The sequence below is a fragment of the Ascaphus truei genome, unplaced genomic scaffold (genome assembly GCF_040206685.1).
Source record: "Ascaphus truei isolate aAscTru1 unplaced genomic scaffold, aAscTru1.hap1 HAP1_SCAFFOLD_1504, whole genome shotgun sequence".
In the NCBI taxonomy this organism is placed as follows: Eukaryota; Metazoa; Chordata; class Amphibia; order Anura; family Ascaphidae; genus Ascaphus; species Ascaphus truei.
Genome location: NW_027454391.1, coordinates 12,576 through 33,238, shown reverse-complemented (window position 1 = coordinate 33,238; position 20,663 = coordinate 12,576). Strand labels below are relative to the sequence as shown.

Here is a 20,663-nt window from a genome sequence, read left to right as displayed (position 1 = left end):
TGGGCTCCCCCCCCCCCGCTTTCTCGTCGGCCCTGGGTGGAGACTACTACCATATGACAATGCAACCAAATCAAGCATTCTATGTTGGAGACGGAGTTCATAAAGGATAATGTTTCAAGTAAGACAGGAGAAGGAGACTACTAATTTGAGATTGAGACAACTGCAGTCATTCAATCAAAATCAAGTACTGTATGTTATATTACAGATGGAGTGCATGAAGGATGTATCAGAGATGGAACAGGTAGGACATATATTCTGTACAGAGCAAGCCAAGCACTGTAGCCATATGGATGGTACGTATGTACAAGTGCTGGCTTGTTTAGGCCCCACAAAATAGTAACAATAACCTGGTAGTGATATGCTATGGGCAGCAGTAGCAGCTTGGCTTGTAAGTCTCAGTCTCTCACCTAATGCATGGCACCAGTCCCAAAACACTGTTGCAGTGCTATATGTGCCTTCCTCATGTATACGCTTTTCCCAGAAGATAAAAGAAATAAAACTATGATGTCCTCGAGCCCTCCCTTCGACCCACAGTATTGGACCAATTAATCAATTCAAGTATGTTATGTTGGAGATGGAGTGTATGAAGGATGATCAATTTGTGGCCTTGAGCACTTGCTCTTTCATGCGACAAACATTGAAACATTGTCTCACTAGACCCCACTGCTGTGACAGCAGTCACTAAACACTTATGTACAATCATGTATATATCTTTTTCACAGGGAAAAAAAGGAGCATGTCCTTGGGATCTCACTCCCTTCCTCCCTTTTGTCCCAGATGAAACAGTTATACATACAGAACAAGACAAGCACAACACCGATATGCATGTTACATCTTTGGTTGGCAATGATTAATACATTAATACATATTTTTTTTAAATTAAGCAGATTTATACATCCATAAATAAAAAATAAAGTATTGATACTTTGGGTTTCTAAATAAAAACTGAGTGGAACTAAGCACATGTGAGTACCATCACACTTTGATCACTAATTTGATCAGCTGTAATGACCATTACAGCAAATGCCTACTATTTGGAACCATCAATAATACCAGAAATGGAACAGTCTAAAATAGTAGTTCTGTGGGACCATGAGGTTTTCTAAATATTTTGCCATATATTTTTAATCTAATATTTCATAAAGGCTATTAAATGATTAAATATTCTACTTTAATATTACAAATTATAGAAATTATTATTAGAAAATATGAACCCTACTACAGCAATTGTAGTTTTATGTACTGTACATAGGATACATTAGTCGCGGTTTCACAAACTCACAGTAAATGTATAAGGGTTCCTCAGAGTCACCATGCATTTGCAAAGGATTCCACAAGTTATTAACCCATTGGGTACCCCCAAGACATAGTGACTACATCATGATTCTTGCACCAAATGGACCTCATGACATATGTTGCTATGTCATGCTCCAAAGAGTGCTTTTTTCAGCTTTGATCGTGTCCTGCGTTCCCATGCATTCATGTATAGGGAAATGGAAGAGAAGGAGGACCCCTCTTTTGTTTGTAGAGTTAAGGGCTGTTGCGGTCACACTCTGGTGCGACAGCCCCTCCAGCACTCAAAGGATTAAAGATTGAAACCCATTGGTCTTAAACAGGGGTAGTCGACTTCAGTCCTCAAGGGCCACCAACAGGTGAGATTTTAAGCATGTCCCTGCTTCAGCACAGGTGGCTCAGTCAAGGCCTGAGACACTGATTTAGCTTCCTGTGCTGAAGCAGGGATATCCCTAATACCTGACCTGTTGGTGGCCCTTGAGGACTGGATGGCCACCCCTGGTCTTAAACAATGAAGACTTCGTGTTACCTTAATACTGACAGTTTTTTCTTCATACGCCAAGACTTGTTCCTTATTGTCGAAATCAGTTTCTTCTTTTCTTCTACTTGTTCCATTAGTTTTACCATTTCTTCTTCAGTTATGGACTCCTCATCAGAAGAGGAGGATGAAGGCTGAGAATTACTAACAAAAATAAAAATCATTTCCATTGCTGTTTTTTTTGTTGTCAAAATGTACATCTCAATATATTTATTACCTGGTAAAATATTTTATTTTCAAGTACATATTGGGAGGGCACAGCAGAGATATCAAACTCCTGGACCAAAATGACATCTTCATGGAGAAGTGCCGATTTTATCAGTGTGACTCCATTGAAGTCTATGGAACTACTTCTGCTGTCAAACAGTGATGCACATATAAAATCAGTGAGCAGCCAGGTTTGATTTGCATACATACACATTGCCTGTCGCTCACCATTTATAGGTACAATGTATTCTTAGAGGAAACCCCCATGGTGCATAGGGAAGTAGGTATACAAACACACACACACACATATACACACACATATTCACACACATATACACACACATATACACACACACACACACACACACACACACACACACACACACACACACACACACACACACACACACACACACACACACACACACACACATATTCCAGATATTACAAAGTAACATCCTTGAAAGAATCCCTGATTAAGCACTCTTGGGGGGCACAGATTCCAAGAAGATATCACATTCATATGCAGAGAATGAAAAATAATACAATTCAAATCAAATAACTGTAAATACAGGGAGTAAAATATATATAGTTAAAACATTGGTGGTAGATATGGCTATTATACACATTGTCTGGCTCCTCCTAAGCCAAACAACTATATGTTAAACACCGAAGGGGTTAATGTCCTTACAGATGGTCATAATGGATATAGGATATACCTATTATTGATACAAATATATTCCCCTATCAACTCGGGTATAACATAAGATACATATCACATGCTAGTAATAAAATACTATTTATTAAGGTGAATTATCCCTGCAAGGGTGTACAGTGGCGGCACACTTTATTTGAACTCGGCTCGAGCCGCAAGCCACGTGGAGTTCCGGTTTCTTCATTGTTTTCCCTCGGCGTGCCGCGCGTCATCGATGCGCGGTCACGCTTCATCGGGAGCGTGCGCGCAAGGCGCGCGTGCCCAGGGCTCCCCGAGGGAGCCCTGGGTTGCTCCTAATGTGGGGGATGGCGGTGGGGGGCTCCGGGGGACCCGGCGGACCCGGAGAGGGGAGGGGGAAGCCCCGATCGGAGGACCGATCCTCCGAGGCTCCGGCGCGGGCGCGGGAGAATGCGGCGCGCGCCCGGTATCTGTCACGGCCGAGACCGGGTAAATGTTAGAATAAACTTGGCCGCGACAGTATCTCATACAGGCAGTCCTCGGTTATCCAACGGAATCCGTTCTGGAAGTAGCGCTGGATAGTGACACCGTTGTAAAGTGAGTCCCAGGTTAATCAGTGGCGGTGAGCGTTGGATAACACATTCCGGCGTCAAAAAACGGCCCGTAGGTTTGCAATGTAAAACGTTGGATATGCCATTCATTGTAAAGTGAAACGTTGGATAACGAGGACTACCTGTAGTCAAATGCTATTGTGAGGATTCAATAGGTGACTACACAAAAAACACAGTGTATAGCAAGTATAGCAACAATGTATTTCAGTTTAACCCCTTCACAAGGTAAACAGTTGCTGAGTTAGAAAAGTATCTAAGAGTAGGGGTGATCTGCGTCTAACGGATAAGAAAGGCAGGTATAGTATATTCAAAAGCTGCACATTGATAAATTACAGAATAAACCACTATAGCTAAAAGAATAAGCATGTAAAGAAATCAGCCGACATACAACCCGTTTCTTCCGTGTTAATACACGTGTACAGCCGTCCCCACCACCGATGTCACCAGCATGACGCCATCTAAAACCGCCGGTGATCGAGCGTTTCGCGTAGATGCTACGCTTCTTCAGGGTAGGAGGAGTGATGGTGATTAGCTCCTACTAGCCATTAATACCCTGAGTAGGGGGTGTGAGCCAGTGTCTCAGGTATTCCAAGTCATCTCTATGGTGATTGGCTTAATTAAGTATGCCATTGTAACTGGAACCAATCACACCAATGATTCATTCTATTGTTCATTCTATACTATGAATGGTTACATTTTCTAGTAGGTGTATATGACATTCCTACTAATTGATTCTATATGGGGAATATATTATCCAGGTTGGTTTGCATACCTCCAGCAATCAGAGGAATAATGCACATGGATGAAAACAAAATGAAGTTTTATTATATAATCCACATCAAGGTTAAAACATTCACATCAGTGGATATACCAGAATACATTAGTTATTATTAAGGGTTATATTGTAGATATTCAGATGGTGGAACATCGACTATCCGGAACGTAATAAAGTTTGTGGGATGCAGCTGTCGATGCAGATGGATTCTAATGTACAGTATTACGTGCATGATGTACATTTAATAAAACCATATTCCAAAAAGTCTCCCACTCTTTTGGGTGGTTTATGTTCATACAATATAGCTAATAAATGGATAATAGATCGTGTCTGTAAATATACAATGTGAAGTGCTAAAGGAATATACAATGTACTAAACAAGTGAGTATATGTCTAAAAATATATATGTGTTGGTATATACAAGTGAAGTGTAGGAGTGGCAACCTTTATGGAGACCCGCCTCTAAGAGTCAAAACGGGCCATAAAAAAGTGTAAGACTCATTAAGAAATACCTGGATCCCCCAAATATATATGTGCTAATTATTAACATGATATCTATAATGATAATAATGTGAACAGTGTAAATTAAACCTCTATAATACTGAGATCGTGATCAACTCACGTGAATAGTGATACATACTTATAGTCAATAGAAAAATCAACAAATGCACATTCCTATTTAAAAAAACATATGGTTGGACAGCATCTCTGAAGATATTTGAAATGTCTCTCTGGTGTTGGTGAACCATTTCATACATACATTAGGCAGAAAGACAATTTTGTATGCAGGGAATCATGTCATATGATTAGTGCATGTTACAGCTAATGTCATATTATAATCTTTGAGTCCCCCCAAAGAATATGCTGATCAATCTTCACTAGCTGCAGGTCGCTATTGCAAATTTCTTTTAGTTTTAAGTATCATAGAATACTTACAACCTTTGCAAATGGTTTTAAGACAGCCGTTAGTCATGTATGAAGAGATCTTCACATTCCCTTGCACGATCATCCTAAATGGGATTACTTTCCAGACCTTTCTTTATTGCTTAGCTGTATATGGTAATCATCCTGATGAAGCTGCCCTGAGCGATAGCGAAACACGTGTTGGTGTACCAAGATGGCGTATAAATTGGGCTTCTTGGAGACTAACGCCCCTATTTACTAGACACCATTCTTCGGTGTATTCTAGTTTAGCGTTCTTTGGAATATTTTGAAAATATACTAAAATAGACAAGTTGAGCAGGACGTTAGTTTTTGTTTGTGTTCTGAAAAAGAAAAATCTACCTCGAGCAAGCTGTGATATCATGACAATGCAATAAATATATCGTCGGTGTGAAGGTAAAACTCATGGCAAAAACGCACTAAGGGGCCTATTCACTAAACTTTGATAAGTGACTTAACGCTTGTGAAGTGCACTTTTCAAGTGATTTTACATGTGTAGCTACTCACAAAGCTTTGATAACATGGCAACATCACTTCAAAATGGCTTTTTTTCTGAGCGTTAGCCCTCTTGCTATTTCAAGCCGTGCGGTTGTTCACAAAATGCCTGAACTCGCATTTTTTGCCAGAAACTGATATTCACAAAGCTCCGAGATGCAAATCGCGGGTTATCCACGCAAATTTCTTTCTTGCTATCTAAAAGGTGGCATCTGATGGAGTTCATTTTATTTTTACTAAATAGGCTTGAATCTGGGGGTTTCCGGAAGTGAACCACATTAATAACAGCTCCGGAGATCCCCTGCTTCAATCCTAGATAATAAAAAGAAAAATGTAAGCCAGCTTCATTACCTTAGTAGCAGAAACTGGTTTGTTGATGGTAGAGGGGTGGGTGAAGCTTGTTGTTGCCCCAGGGTGGGTGGTTGGACCTCCCAGGAAGGTTGTGGTTTACCACCGCTAAGGTAATGAAGGGGTTACCGCCTCTGCGAGACCTAACCACTGACCCCGGGGCAACTACCCCACCCCCTCTTACACCAACACAACCACACAGGAACGGCTAACAGCTCTTTTGTCCATTCAAATATACAATGCAGTGCAATAAAATAAAATACAGTACAAACTACAATACTATATAAAAAAAATAAACTAGACATTTTAGCCATTGATTGTTACTTGTTAGTAGCTATTCTGTGGATGCAATGCCTTATATATAATGTATACCCTGTTCACTTATGTAACTATGGGCCTCATGCAGTAAGGCCCGATAAAATCTTTTCACCAAGTGTGGCGGATAGGTGGGGGATCGGCCTTTTTTTGGCGATTTGCCCTCGCAGTATTCAGTAAGGGCCGAATCCTTCCGATCCCTGCCGAAGCACTGCGAAAGCAAAGCTGCCGATGAGCCTGTGCCGATACAGGCTGGCTCCCGATAAGCCTTCCGATAGGCCTTGTCTGCCAATAGATGTTTGCAGCAGAGAGAGACAAGCTGCTCTCTCAGCGCAAACATCGGCAACAAATAAAGTATTTTTAAACAACTTTTATTCATAGTGTACATGTGCAGGGGGTCTCTGGAGTTGAACCGCATTGGTTTCAGGTCGGGGGACCCCCTGCTCCCTGAGATACAGGCCCCTTTATGAGGTGCCGGTATCCCTCTGCATTTAAAGGTCCCGATCACGTGACCGCGGCATGTACACAAAGCAGAGGGATACCGGCACCCCCTAAAGGGGCCTGTATCTCGGGAAGCAGGGTGTCCCCGGACCTAAAACAAAAACGCTTCAGCTCCGGAGACCCTCTGCACATCTACACTATGAGTAAAACACACACATCAATAAAGACTCGTTCCTTACCTTACAGGGTATCTGCTACGGTAGCGAAGCAGCATTAATATTTATTTAATAATACTGTACAGTGAGCAGGGGGACCCCCGAGCTGAACCACATCACTTTGTGGACCAGGGACCCCCTGCTTCCCGAGTTACAGGCCCCGGAATGTGTCATCGGGTGGCAGTGTCGCTGCCATCTTTATAGCGTCCCATTTGCGACGTGCCTGCTATAAATATGGCGGTGACACTGTAACCGATGCCCCAAACCGGGGCCTGTAATTCGGGAAGCAGGGGGTCTCTGAGACACAAATTAATGCGGTTCAGCTCAGGGGGCCCCCTGCTTCCGCACAATATTATTAAAAATACATAAATGCTGATTCATTACCATAGCGGATAGCCGCTAAGGCAATGAAGGGGTTAAGGCAGAATAGCATGTTTATTGGGGACATTTGCCCCCAATAAACATTGCAATACACAACATACACCCCCTGTGTATGTAAGATACATAAACAACAATAAATACATTAAATACATATAGTACTCACCACCCATGTCCGGCTGCCACGATGAAGGCCATCCTCATCTTCATCCTGCTCATGCCCCATCCGCTTCTGCAAAACAGACACAATAATTAAAACATCCAATGTAATGTCCCCTAACCCCTTAATCACAATAGCGGTTATTAACCGCTATAGTCATTAAGGGGTTAACCCACCATCACCCACATACCCTCCCCCACTAACCCCCCCAACCACCCTCACCCACTACCCACAGGGGAGTCCTACCAAATACCCTTGGGGCTAATATCCCCTCCCCCAGCACATACAGTACAATAATGTGCCAAATAACTATTATCCACATAGGGATAATACATTATTTGGCCATTATTAAACACATTAAATACCTTAATAAAATAAAGAAAATTCTACTAACCTCATCAATAAGAAGGCTCCGTCGCCAGCATCATCCTTGGGGTCCGTTGCCAAAATAATAAATAGGCAATACATCTCAATTACATTAACATACCAATGAACCCCTTAATCACCTTATCGGGTACTAACCTCAAAGGTAATTAAGGGGTGAAGCCATCCTGCAATGGCAACACCACTTATGCATAACATCCTCAATGAATTAAAAAGCAATTTCCTAACCAAATCTCATTTAATCATTCAATCTGAAGGCTCAAATGCCACTTAAAACATTGCTTTTACAGTGTATACATGTAGCATAACATGTAAACTACATGTAGACGCTGCAAATCAATGTTAACCATACAGTAAGCCAACTCAAATAGCCTGACATCACAAGAACTATATTATGTCAGCAAATAAAGTCAACATCAATGAATAAACACACATGAATTACATCCCTAAACAATTAAAATACCATCCATACCAATTACACAAATAACTATAGCTATCGTAACAGAGAACAAGTTCAAAACATACTAAAAAGGACACCAACATTTACAATATACTAAAGCAAGCCTCTCCATAACCTACAGTACAGCATACAGCCCAAAACTTACATCTCTCTAATAATAAAATACATTTAACACACATCTATGCATAGCAGCATAGCCACAATCATTTACAATACAGAAAATCAAGCTTTAAAAACACTATCATTTCTTACCCTGTATGTATATATCTCTCTAGACATACATACATACAGTGGCAAGAAATGATATGCATAAAAAAAAATCAAGACATGAAAAAGCAAAAAAAAACACAGTTACTGTACATTAAATACATTTCTTTATTTAACTTACCATTACTTGTCCCCACTGACTCCCGTTGATCAGCTTACTCACGAAGGATGGCTTCACCCCTTAATTACCTTTGAGGTTAGTACCCGATAAGGTGATTAAGGGGTTCATTGGTATGTTAATGTAATTGAGATGTATTGCCTATTTATTATTTTGGCAACGGACCCCAAGGATGATGCTGGCGACGGAGCCTTCTTATTGATGAGGTTAGTAGAATTTAATTTATTTTATTAAGGTATTTAATGTGGATAATAGTTATTTGGCACATTATTGTACTGTATGTGCTGGGGGAGGGGGTATTGGCCCCATGGGTATTTGGTAGGACTCCCCTGTGGGTAGTGGGTGAGGGTGGTTGGGGGGGTTAATGGGGGAGGGTATGTAGGTGATGGTGGGTTAACCCCTTAATGACTGTAGCGGTTAATAACCGCTATGGTGATTAAGGGGTTAGGGGACATTACATTGGATGTTTTAATTATTGTGTCTGTTTTGCAGAAGCAGATGGGGCATGGGCAGGATGAAGATGAGGATGGCCTTCATCGTGGCAGCCGGACATGGGTGGTGAGTACTATATGTATTTAATGTATTGTTGTGTATGTATTTTAAATGGACAACTGCACTATTATCCATTTGTGGATAATAGTCATTGTGCCCATTACTATACTGTATGTTAGGGGGGTATAGGTGTTGTTGGGGTCATATATATATATATATATATATATATATATATATATATATATATATATATATATATTTAGTTAGTTAGTGTGGGGCTGGTGTGTGTATTTTTTATTATTGTGGGTAGTGGGGGTGGGTGAAGGGGGTATTAGCCCCGTCGGTGGTTGTTTAGGGCTTGCGAGTGGGTAGCGGGAAGCCTTAACCCCTTCATGACCGTAGCGGTATTAACCGCTACGGTCGTGAAGGGGTTATGTGCCCCCGCAACCCCCCGCAAGTCCTAAACTCACACCCAGGGCCAAATACCCCTTCACCAACCCCCACTACCCACAATAAAGATGGCACGGTGGGTTAACCCCTTCATTGCCTTAGCGGTTAGCCGCTAAGGTAATGAATTGGCCTTTAAATGCCTTTTTCCTGCCTCGGATGCATGCCGGGGGTCTCCGGTGCGGGTATCAGCTCCGGAGACCCCCGGCATCAATCACAGGCAGGAAAAAGGGCTGATTTTTTCTAAGTGTCGCCCCGGACGATGCTTCTCCTCCAGCAAGTTGCCAACTTTAGTTGGCGGGCTGGATTGGCCATAAAATCTCCAATCTGGGGTGCCGATCAGCACCGAAAAGCTGATCGGGGCTTCCTGAATTTAGCCGGGTTTAAAAAATGCCGATAAGTGGCTTATCGGCAGCCGTTTCCCGATAAGTTCTTATCGGGAGGAAAAGTTGCCGATAATTCCCATTTATCGGCACTTACTGAATCAGGAAGGAAAAAAATGGCTATAAAATGCCGAAAAAAGCCTTATCGGGGCTTACTGCAGGAGACCCTATGTATTTGTAATCATGTATTATATGTCATATTAACTCTATGCCCAGGAAATACTTCAAAACGAGAGGTAACTTTCACTGTATTACTTCCTGGTAAAACATTTTATAAATAAAAATAAAATAAATTCTTTTATTTGGTGCCATGGAAGAGGACGAGGATGAACTCCAGAATGGCCTTGATCCTGGCAGGGGTGAGTACAACTTTTATTTTCTATAGGGTTGCTGGCTAATGGTTAATTAATGGGCAAATGTGCTACTATCCAGGTCTGGATTAAAGGGCTTTTGCCCATTTTCTGTGTGTGTTGGAGGGGGGAGGGGCAGTGTTTAGGGTAGAGGGGGTGAGTAGAAGATTGCACATTGATTGCATAGGTAACTACAGTGACAAGCAATGGATAAAATGGCTAGTGTATTTTTTATAGTATTGTAATTTGTATTGTATTGTATTTTATCCCACTGTATTGTATATTTGAATGGGCAAAAGCGCTATTTGCCATATTTGGCTGATAGCACTTTTTCCCTTTTCTGTGTGGTGTTGTTGGTGGTGGAGAGGGTGGGTGTTTGGGGTAGTTGCCCAGGGGTGGGTGGTTAGGCCTCACAGGAGGGATTAACCCTTTATTAATGAAGGGGTTAACTCCTCCTGCAACCCTCTGAGGAGGCCTAACCACCCACCCAGGGCAACTATAAGCTTCACCCATCCCCTCTACCACCAACAAACTGGGTAAAGCTATTTAACCGCCTCATTACCTTAGCTATTAGATACTACGGTAATGAAGGTGTGTTTTAATATTCATTTTAATAACATAAGATTTCAGGTCCGGGGACCACCTGCACATTTAAATATCCCGGTCACGTGGGATGTGATGCGGGACATTTAAAATTGCAGGAGATACCGGGACCACCTATGGAGGAGGCCTGTACCACGGAAAGCAGGGGTCCCGGACCTGAAAGTAAAGCGGTTCAGCTCCGGAGACCCCCTGCTTCAATCCTATGTTATTAAAATTTTAATAAAAACAGTGCGATCGCCTGTAAGAGCTGTGCAGGAGAGACAGCTTCTCTATGTGCAGTTCTTGCGTATTGCAGTTGCGAAATAGAATAATAAGTTATGTTTGCTTGTGAAGCAACTCGTGTGGTATGGCATTTTTTACCAAACGGAAAACCCCCCCGATATTCTTTGCACTAATTTCATACCGTTCGAAAGGAACACGCCAAACCGATCGATGTTGCAATGAACTTATCGAAGTTTAGTGAATAGGCCCTTAAATGTACTTCCTGACTTGAAATTTCTTGCAATTTCTATTAAAAAACTCATTAAAGACACCTACGGTAATCTTCAGATGTCTTCCTTTTTTTATAAAAATACAGAATTTTCATGTCAAAAAGAACATTTAATCGCCTTTTCCTCAGTACTCAAAGAATGTAGTTAATGATGATATTTATGTTTTTGCATCTAAATCAAAGGTGGCCAACCCATGGCCCAGTGGCATTTTAGGTGGCCTGTGTGATCCTCCGGAGATCAGCCTCTTCCCTCGTCGGATGTTGAGCCCAACCTCCGTGAGGCCGCAGCTCCCCTCCGCAGCACGACTGGACAGGTGCTGTGGCCTTGTGGAAGACGCGTAAGAAGAGGCTGAGCCCCAGAGGAATCTGTGCCACTGCACCCCAAAGGTAAAAGTGTGGCCGAGGGGGTAAAATTGTGAGGAGGTAACATTGTGAGGAAGGGGTTAACACTGTCTCCAAAGGTGATTTATGTTATGATGTCTTCACATTCACCTGACAAATATTGCATTGATACATTTCTTGCTGGGAACAGCCTCAAAGCAATATACTGCATATAGAACTTAACCCTTTAATTACAAAAAGCTATGTGTCATAAAAAATAGATATACAGTATTATGGATCATATAAATGTCTGAAACACATCATAAATTATATAATGGTTTTTAGTTATTAATGTGATATGTTTGTGTGAACTGATATGGTATATTATGTATTAAGGACTGTATTATGTGTGGCTGTACAATAATGTATATACATACTGTATATAACGCAATCATTTAAATTCATATTCCAGTATTATTATAAATGAATGAAGAACACTAAAATTAATGGAAAAAGTTAATGTGTTAAAATGTAAATTTTCAATATTATAACAAGATGTGCATGAGCTTTTGGTAACGTGAGCACATGAGCAATGCGTCTTTATCGCATGCATTAATAACAAGCGATAAAGTTTGAGCAATGCGCATGTGCAGTGCATTGGAGAACGCGTCTCCGAGACATGAAAATCCCCACTAATAGCGCTGCTACTGTAGTTTTACAAAGGATGTTCTTTTTGCTTTTCATTAGCTTTGAGGATACCAGTTAAAAGGAAGAAAAATAACGTCAAGTCAAGCCAATTTTGGTAACATGCATTATTAGCGCAAAAATGACAGACATCTGTAGATCTGCTTACAAGGTTACTAACAGACCAGGAAATGGGATTACAGTATCAATTATGATTGGATCATTATCACTCTGCCGAGCTGGATTTAGTTAGAAGGTACAGTATTCTGCAATGTCCCAGAGCAACACCAGGACAAACATAATGTTGGAAATGTTGAATGCTTTTCTGAAAAGCATAAGGAATCTACATGACATTTGGGCCATCTGCTGGGTTCTCTTTTGAATATACAGTATGTCACTGAGGTGCTTTTTTAATTCCAATTGAAAATCAGTTCTGCTTGGGCCACGTAAACTCTTTATATAAGGGGCAGGGGGAGGGAAGATTGTCCGCAACAGCCTAAGAATAGGAAATAAGTGAGAATACACTACGGTGCAAAACTCTTGGGCAAATCATTTTATCTACCTGTGCCTTCCAGATGCAAATCATTTCTCTTACAGTGGTTGAAGTGACTTAAGAAATGTAGTGGTACTGTGAAGTATTAAACATTGGAGAAAATCTATTCGGACCACATTTTAGAAACATGTATAACGTACTTATGCTTAGAAAGCAGAAAGGGAGAAAGACTTCCTAAACCAAATCCATTTTCCTTTTAATAACAAGTGGGACAGTGAGTGTGTAACAAAATGTAGCGGTACTGTGGGTCTGTAAATAGAAAAGTAACTGTACTGATACTCTTTTACGCACTTCCCCTACCATCACACTTTAATCTGATATTTTACCTATTTCTATTCCTAACAAAATAGACACATTGTTCCATATTCAATATGCTGTGAAGCCATGTTTCCCGTTCAGTGAAGGTTTGTGGTCTTATTCAGTTGAATGAAACTGCAATCTTCTCCAGCACAGGGAGGATCGTTTCACAGCATATTTAATATGGACCAATGGGGAGCTTAGCCCTTTTTCTGTAAGATGGAATAAGTGCAGATGATGTGCTATCACATGTAAAGCCCCATTGACTTAAATGGAGCTTTTCCTGGGATAGCATGTCATCTACACTTATCACACCTTACAGAATGTGGGCCTTAGTATTTACACAATTAACACAAAACCTTCCACAGTACAGAATAGAGCATGTTTAGTGACACCTACAGTATGTACTCCTTCATTTTTTAAGATACCCAGAAAGAGACATAAACTGTGAATGGAATTGAGATGCCCAAAGTGACCTACTGTACACAATGGAAGGTATGTGTGATGTGCATTTAGAGGCAACCTTGGGCTTGCTCCTGATGTATTTCATGCAGATCATTAGTCAGAAGAGTTGTTCACCTCCGATGTGGTGATATTTTGTGACATAAACAAATAGAAAATCAAAGCAACAAATCCTGAAGCAGAATTTGCAACATCCCATTACAATGTGTGCAACATGTAACTACTCATATTTATACTGCCCAAGCTGCCACGAGGGGCTAAAGCAGTCGAAACGAACATGAAATATATTGCTAAACCAAGCCATGTTAATTGCCAATGTCTTTTTTTGAGCATGATACATGCTATACTATAGGACCATATTCGGTCATCAAGGGCAATGGACAGTGTTAAATGTCCTGTCCAGCCCCCTTTGATAAAGCGCCTCTACGGCGGGAAACACGTCAGAGTTTTTAAACGTTAGTGTGTTTGTCCCTTTTTTTGGCTCATATGCCTAATAAATAATTAATTTTTGCTACCAGCCCTTTTTTTTGATTTTTCCTTGTTTTGGCAGTGCTCTACTCTTTTGCTACGCCCTTGATGATGTAGATGACCGGAGACTGCTTCTTCCCTTCAGAGCTGCTGCTGACTGCACACGGAGATGGGGACAGAGACTGAGACAGCTGCGCAGCACATCTACAAGGTTAGTATCGGTTTGCTTTCTCTCCTGATGGCCAGTCAAGTGAAGATTAACACTGCGGGTGTCCCATTCAGAAGCAGGAACCCCCGCAGCAGTAATCCTCTCAGGCCGCAAATCGTATTGCTTTCGGTGCGGCGGACGGGCCATGGATTTTAGCATTTTGGTCCACGCTTACCGAAAACAGTCTTGCTACATCTGTAACCCCCAACATGATCTCAACATGATCTCTCTACTATGATCACGCCCTTCTCATTATTATATTTTTATTATATATTTTATTAATATATATAGGAAGGTAAAAACTGTATACAATATCCTGTAAAAACCTGTAAAAACCAAAAATCCTGCCTCCTCATGCCCACCTGCTGAAAAATGACCATAACACACTGAAAAATACACTGAAAAATACATTGAAAAATGGGCCACCAATCCATGTGATAATATCAACGTAACTCAATGAGGGTGAGTACAAATTTGGCAAATACTGTATAGCCTTTACTTCTTTACATCTCAACTGAGTCTTGCAATCTTCCAGTTACTGTACATACCATTTTGTGGCATCCCCACTAACACTTGTTTAACACCAGTGTCAGCAAAGGCTGCAGCTTCTACTTAGACCCGCAGCTAAATAAACAGTACCTGAGGTTCTTCTTTTTGTTTTGATCTTCTTTCTTTCTTTTTCCTGTCTTTTCACTATTCTGTTCCTCCTTTTGTCTCTTGTTGGATGTGTTTCGGCCTCTGTTTCGCTGACCAGATTTTTTGTTACTACTATCTTCTCCATTTTCCTCCTCCTCATCATCATCGTCATCATCTCTGTCTTTCAATTTAGACCTAGTTTTAGACTTTCTGTTCCCTCTGGGTGATTTGTCTTCACTAATGTCATCGTCACTGTCATTTCTCTCTGTAGATCGTGCCTCCCTTCTTCGTGGTGGCTTTCTGTCTCCTGTACTTCTTTCTGTGTTATCTTCCTCTTCCTCCCCTACAACACATAATAACATAATATGCAACATTAATTACAGAGCAAATTACAGAGCATGGCCATGTTAAATAAATAAAATACATTTTAGGACAATAATGTATTTTGATGTACCTTCCTTCTAGGCTCTCTGAATGTAACACTGCAAATAATTGTATTATTCAATCTATAATCTTTAACAGTGCTGACTGTGTACTCATTGCAAACAGGGGTATAAAGGACCAACAGAGAATTGAATACTGTGTAAATGGAAACAGTCGTCTTACAAAGTGTCACGTACGACACCCTGCTATCGCGCGACCTGCATACAGACAAGGGTTAATACTGATGCTCGCAAGCGTTCCCACTTTTCACCTCCACAAAGGTCCATCAAATGGACAATATCTCCTCTACAGGATCAAGGATTAACATACAGCTCACAAACTGCCCTACTCTTCACCTTTGCAAAGGTCCCTCAAATGAGTTATATCTCCCCTCAATCAGTCCCATTATACCACCACCACGAACAGCACACAAGTGAGCACGTGACTTAGATATGCAACCAGGGTTAATACACACGGCTACTCTAGCCACCCCAAATTTCTCCTCCTCCAAGAACCAGTGAGTTAATAGTAACCCCTACTCAATTGCAAATCATATCTATCCACTGTCACCACCAGAGGGTATGCAAATATGATAAAAGATATCAGACTAAAATATTTGTCAGGGCCCCAGGTCCCTGTTTATTATAGGAAAACTATGCACTTTAACACACCAAAATCAGTTGTAGCAAAAATGTGCCCGAATCGTAATTACCCTCCAAAGAGCATGCAATCAGTTCATTGAGAGCCCAAAGCATTACTTATTAAATGTTTTAATCTATAAAAATACAGTGCTTAGATTACAGAAAAGGTATTACAAAAAAACATACTGTTACAATATAAGGCTTCTTAAAATAAAATGCTAAACATGAAAATAAAAGAAAATCTATACTTTACCAAATGACATAGATTTTTCTCAGAGAGGTCACTGGTAAGAGACAATGAAATATCCTGTATCTGGTCTCAAAAATTCCTCTGCAGCCATCTGATTTTCAAAATCTTTTCCGAGACTTAAATACATTCTTTCTCAAGGCACCGGCATGAGCCCACCCCTTTTTACAGGATACTTTGAAGTTGCACTACCCAGCCCATGTCTATAGAACTTGATTAAAACAGTTGACACCTTGAGTGGGCTATCCATGATGGAGCCCCATCCCAAGTAAGTCCCTTTGAAATTCATTGCAGACCAAGGAAACAGTCCTGGCCAGTTTCAACCCCAGCATTTTTTATTTTTTTAAACAAGTGTAGCTCATTAACCCCTCAAGCACCAAAGGGGATTAAAGCTGCAGTTCAGGCAATATCCTGCATGTGTTTTTTTTTTTTAATAAATCAGTTCTGTAGTAAGAAAAAATACTTTTAGCATTTTCTGTTTTAAAAAAAACAACTTTGAAAGACCAATTTTCTTGTATTCTATTTTAACAAGCATGCTTGTTCCTATAGCAACGATTTACATTTCCCATATTTAAAGATGTCGCCAAATTTTGCTGATCAATAGACGGAGAACGAATTGACCGGCAGCTATGCAGTTATTTAGGTACTTAGAGATTGCCCACATGAAACTATTGAAGTAAAAAAAAAAATTGAAAAAAAAAAAAAAAGACTGAACTGCAGCTTTAAATGACCTAGTAGCTCATGATATTATCATGACACAAAGCTTATATTACAATTAGTGAAATGGGGGTCTATAGGATCACATACACATGTGCACATAGTATATGTGTGTTTGTGACTATTGGAAGCAAAGAGAGAGAGAAGTAATGTTGGTGGTCTGCACGTAAAAGGATAAAAGGATTAATTGCAATAGATGAGGCAGATTGTGATATCTCCTGTAGCAGGGCTACTGGATTCTACTGGTTTGGTAGCCTTGGCAATGGTAGAACCATGTACTGTGTTTAGTAGTTTGTGCCTCTTGCAGAACTGTTGCAGTAATGCAACAATGTTTGTGAAAGCCTAAAAAAAATCAGATTGTTATCTGTACGCTTAATATTGTCCACTTCTTTGCACCAAAATAAATACAAAAATAATAATTAAAAAATCATATTAGTCCTAGGAAATAATGTCTTTATAGAGAGAATTAAAAGGAGGGAAGATGGTGGTTTTCTTTAAATATGTGTTGAGGCATGTGGATCTCAAGTGCATGTACTGTATATGTGTCTATAAGATGTCACCTTTCTCCCCTCCCCGTATGCAAATAGTGAAACATAGCACTATGCACCACCTCACCCAGCCTGACGTCCGGATGACAATCCACAGTGGGAATAAACATATATCCAGTAAGTACATAACAGTTTAAGGGGCTTATGCAGAGAGGTACTGCTTAAATTCGCCACAGGATTGGAATTTATAGTTGTGGTATGCAGGGAACTCCGGTAGCGCGGTGTGCAGGAAATGGCTAATTAGGCGAGTTTCACGCGGTATTAGCTCATAATACAGCCAACTTTTGTTGGCGGGCAAAATTTCCACTAAACGCGCCATTTAGTAGCTCCGATTGGCGCGTTCATGCGCATCGGAGCTACTGGAATCTTGCGTTTTTTCGCAGTGGCGAGATCACGCTTCTCGCCACACGTCTGGCGAATTTGAATAGCCCCGCCAAATTCTCGCCACTATCTCTTTCAATGCAGACATTTTTGGCGCAAACCTGCCGAATTTGACCTTAACGTGCCTCTCTGCATAAGCCCCTAAGATATATATAACTAGATATAAATGCAATGAATTATATTTCCACTGCAGGTCCCCAATGCTTGTCTCATCGATCTTCGACTGTGACAAGTCAGGCCTGTGGGCCAGGAATTCCAGGTATAAATCTCCTGATACAAACAACAGTTAAAGAAAAACACACAGAAAAACAGGTGGAAGGAAAGGGACAAACAGGGCGTTCGGAAAAAGAGTAGTATGGCTCAGTGGTGCACTGAAACTTGGCAGGAATGAAAGTCAGGTGTGACTTTCAAGTAGTCTTCTTAGATTGGGTGCTACCGGTTCCCCTCAGGTTGGATTCATTCTAGTTTAGACTGCAGCGCTGTAATGATGCCTCCTGTCTGCATGAGGTCCCACCGGCAGAGCAATCTGCACCCTTCCTCCACCATTTGATAGTTTCATAATGATGAGACGAAAGGAAAAACCCCATTTGTAAGGAATTTTAATCTCTCTGAGCCCTCTTCACTTGGCCAGTGTCACTGGAGAAGGTCAGGAAATACTTGCAATCGCCTGCAGCTCTCTAGGTGTTCCTGGCTGAACTGGACAGCATTGATTATTTTCTCCTTGACATGGAAAAGTGTAAGTGCTCCTGCACATTTCTAGGTAAATATTGATTTGCCCATCTGGGTCTCATTACACAATGAGCTCAATGAGTAGGTCTTTGGATTCGGCCGATGGTATGAGAGCCTGAAAAATTATTTTAAAAAAATCATAATGGTAGTCATGTTCCTCAGGTATCGCTCTGATTCAGAGGTTATTACATCCTGAACTATTCTCAAAGTCTTCTTTGATGTCCATTATGGTAGTCATACCCTTCTAAAGAGAGGCAACCCTACTCTCCAACTCAGTATGTGCTGATGCCATGTCATCCAATTTGTTTTCAAGGACCTCCATGCGGTCGCCTATGGCGGAGATATCCAGTCTGAGCTAGGTGACCGCGTTTTGCAATTCTTCTTGTAAGGTAAGCTTAAAGTCAATATACAAAAGTATGCATCTCTTTAGATGTAGAATGGGTTAAATCTTCTGATTCCCACTCAGCGGAGGAAGATCTTTCCTAGTGCATAATCTCCTCAGTTATTGGGGTGGCACGTGGCAGAGTTAAATCTCCATTCTCTTTATGGGCAAAAAACTGTGAGACTTGAGAAGTTTCCCTTTTTTGGGGAGAGCAGGATGCATCACTGAGTTTTTCGTGTTATTGATATTTGGTATGGCTCCCTCTGTATTTGTATGGGTTTGCCTTCCAGATACTGTAGGGTCCAAGCTTTACTGTAGGTAGCCATCTGAGATCTTTCCTCTTTTCCTCTGTCAGGCTCTGTTCCCTTTCCCTTTTTTGTTTCTAATATGTAAATTTTATTAAAAAAAAATATAAATTAATAATATCTATCTATATAATATATAGATATACAATTTTAACTCATCACCAAGATCCACAGGCACCAGGAGAACGTGACCGGCGCGAGCTTCATCCCGCGCGAGGACGGCGTCATCACAGCCAGTGATGACCGGTCTTTGAGGGGCCTGATTTATTCTGCCGCTCGGCGGAGGCTCCCGTTTTGGCTCCTGGTTTGCTCCATTACCATCGAGCACCAGTCTGGAACTGTGGTAGAGACGCTGTCAGCTGTACACACATCTGCCCATTGCAGTCACAGTGAGTCTCGGTGTTTCCCCACTTTCCATCTGTACGAGCTGGATATCTCAGGCTTTCAAAGATACCTTTATGTGTATTTCTTATATATGTATCTTGTAAGTGTGTATTGCCTTCTACCTTTATATCATTAAAATATTTATCTTCTTTACTTTGAAGATAATGCATTAGGGGGTGCGCTTCTTTTCTTTTTCATTTTAGTACTTCTTTGGAAGTGATTCTCCCTCTGGATTCGGCTGTCCCCCGTCATTGGAATTGGCTTTAAGGTTCTCCCCTGTTCAAAGACTGGACTTAGTATTCTTTGGACTATTTATTCTGCACATTTGATCTATTTTGCATTTTGGTTTAATATATATTTTATATGTGTTAGGACATTTATTTTTGTATATTGCGCTGTTGTGTTTTATATATATATATATATATATTATTAATTTGAATTAATTTTTTATTCTTAAAGATGGCTTATAGCGCTTCTCCCCATTCAAAAAAACATTACAGTTCAATACTTAAAAACAAATACAACCCCCCCACCCTACCCCATCCCAACACACCCCATCCCAACACACACTGTAATGGGCAAATTTCCTATTATCCAAATATGGATAATAGCACATTTGCCCATTAAAAATAAAACATTACCCAGCCAGCATAAATAAATAAAAAACACATTACATTTACATAAAAACAAACATTTGACAATAAAGCCATTGATTACAATGGCCAGCAACATTACAATAAAAGAACAAACTACTGGCCACTAGCCCCTTAATCACCTTAGCGGTTAGTAGACGCTATAGTAATTAAGGGGTTAACCCCCCTCCCCCACAACCCACCCAGGAGGCCTAACCACCCTCCCTGGGCAACTATCACCACCCTCCACCCCCTCTACC

General features: G+C 40.8%; 1 protein-coding gene across 1 annotated transcript in view; it reads right to left on the bottom strand.

Annotated features, from left to right (window-relative positions):
- Nucleotides 1-20,663, bottom strand: part of LOC142476217 (transmembrane channel-like protein 2) — a gene marked incomplete at its 3' end in the record, with an annotated part of 63,308 nt that overhangs the window by 31,612 nt on the left and 11,033 nt on the right. The window contains exons 3-5 of the mRNA XM_075581707.1: nt 15,018-15,357; nt 2,049-2,187; nt 1,823-1,965 (exon numbers count right to left, since the gene is read on the bottom strand). Coding sequence (XP_075437822.1) covers nt 1,823-1,965; nt 2,049-2,187; nt 15,018-15,357 — 622 coding nt within the window. The remainder of the gene's footprint in view (nt 1-1,822; nt 1,966-2,048; nt 2,188-15,017; nt 15,358-20,663) is intronic.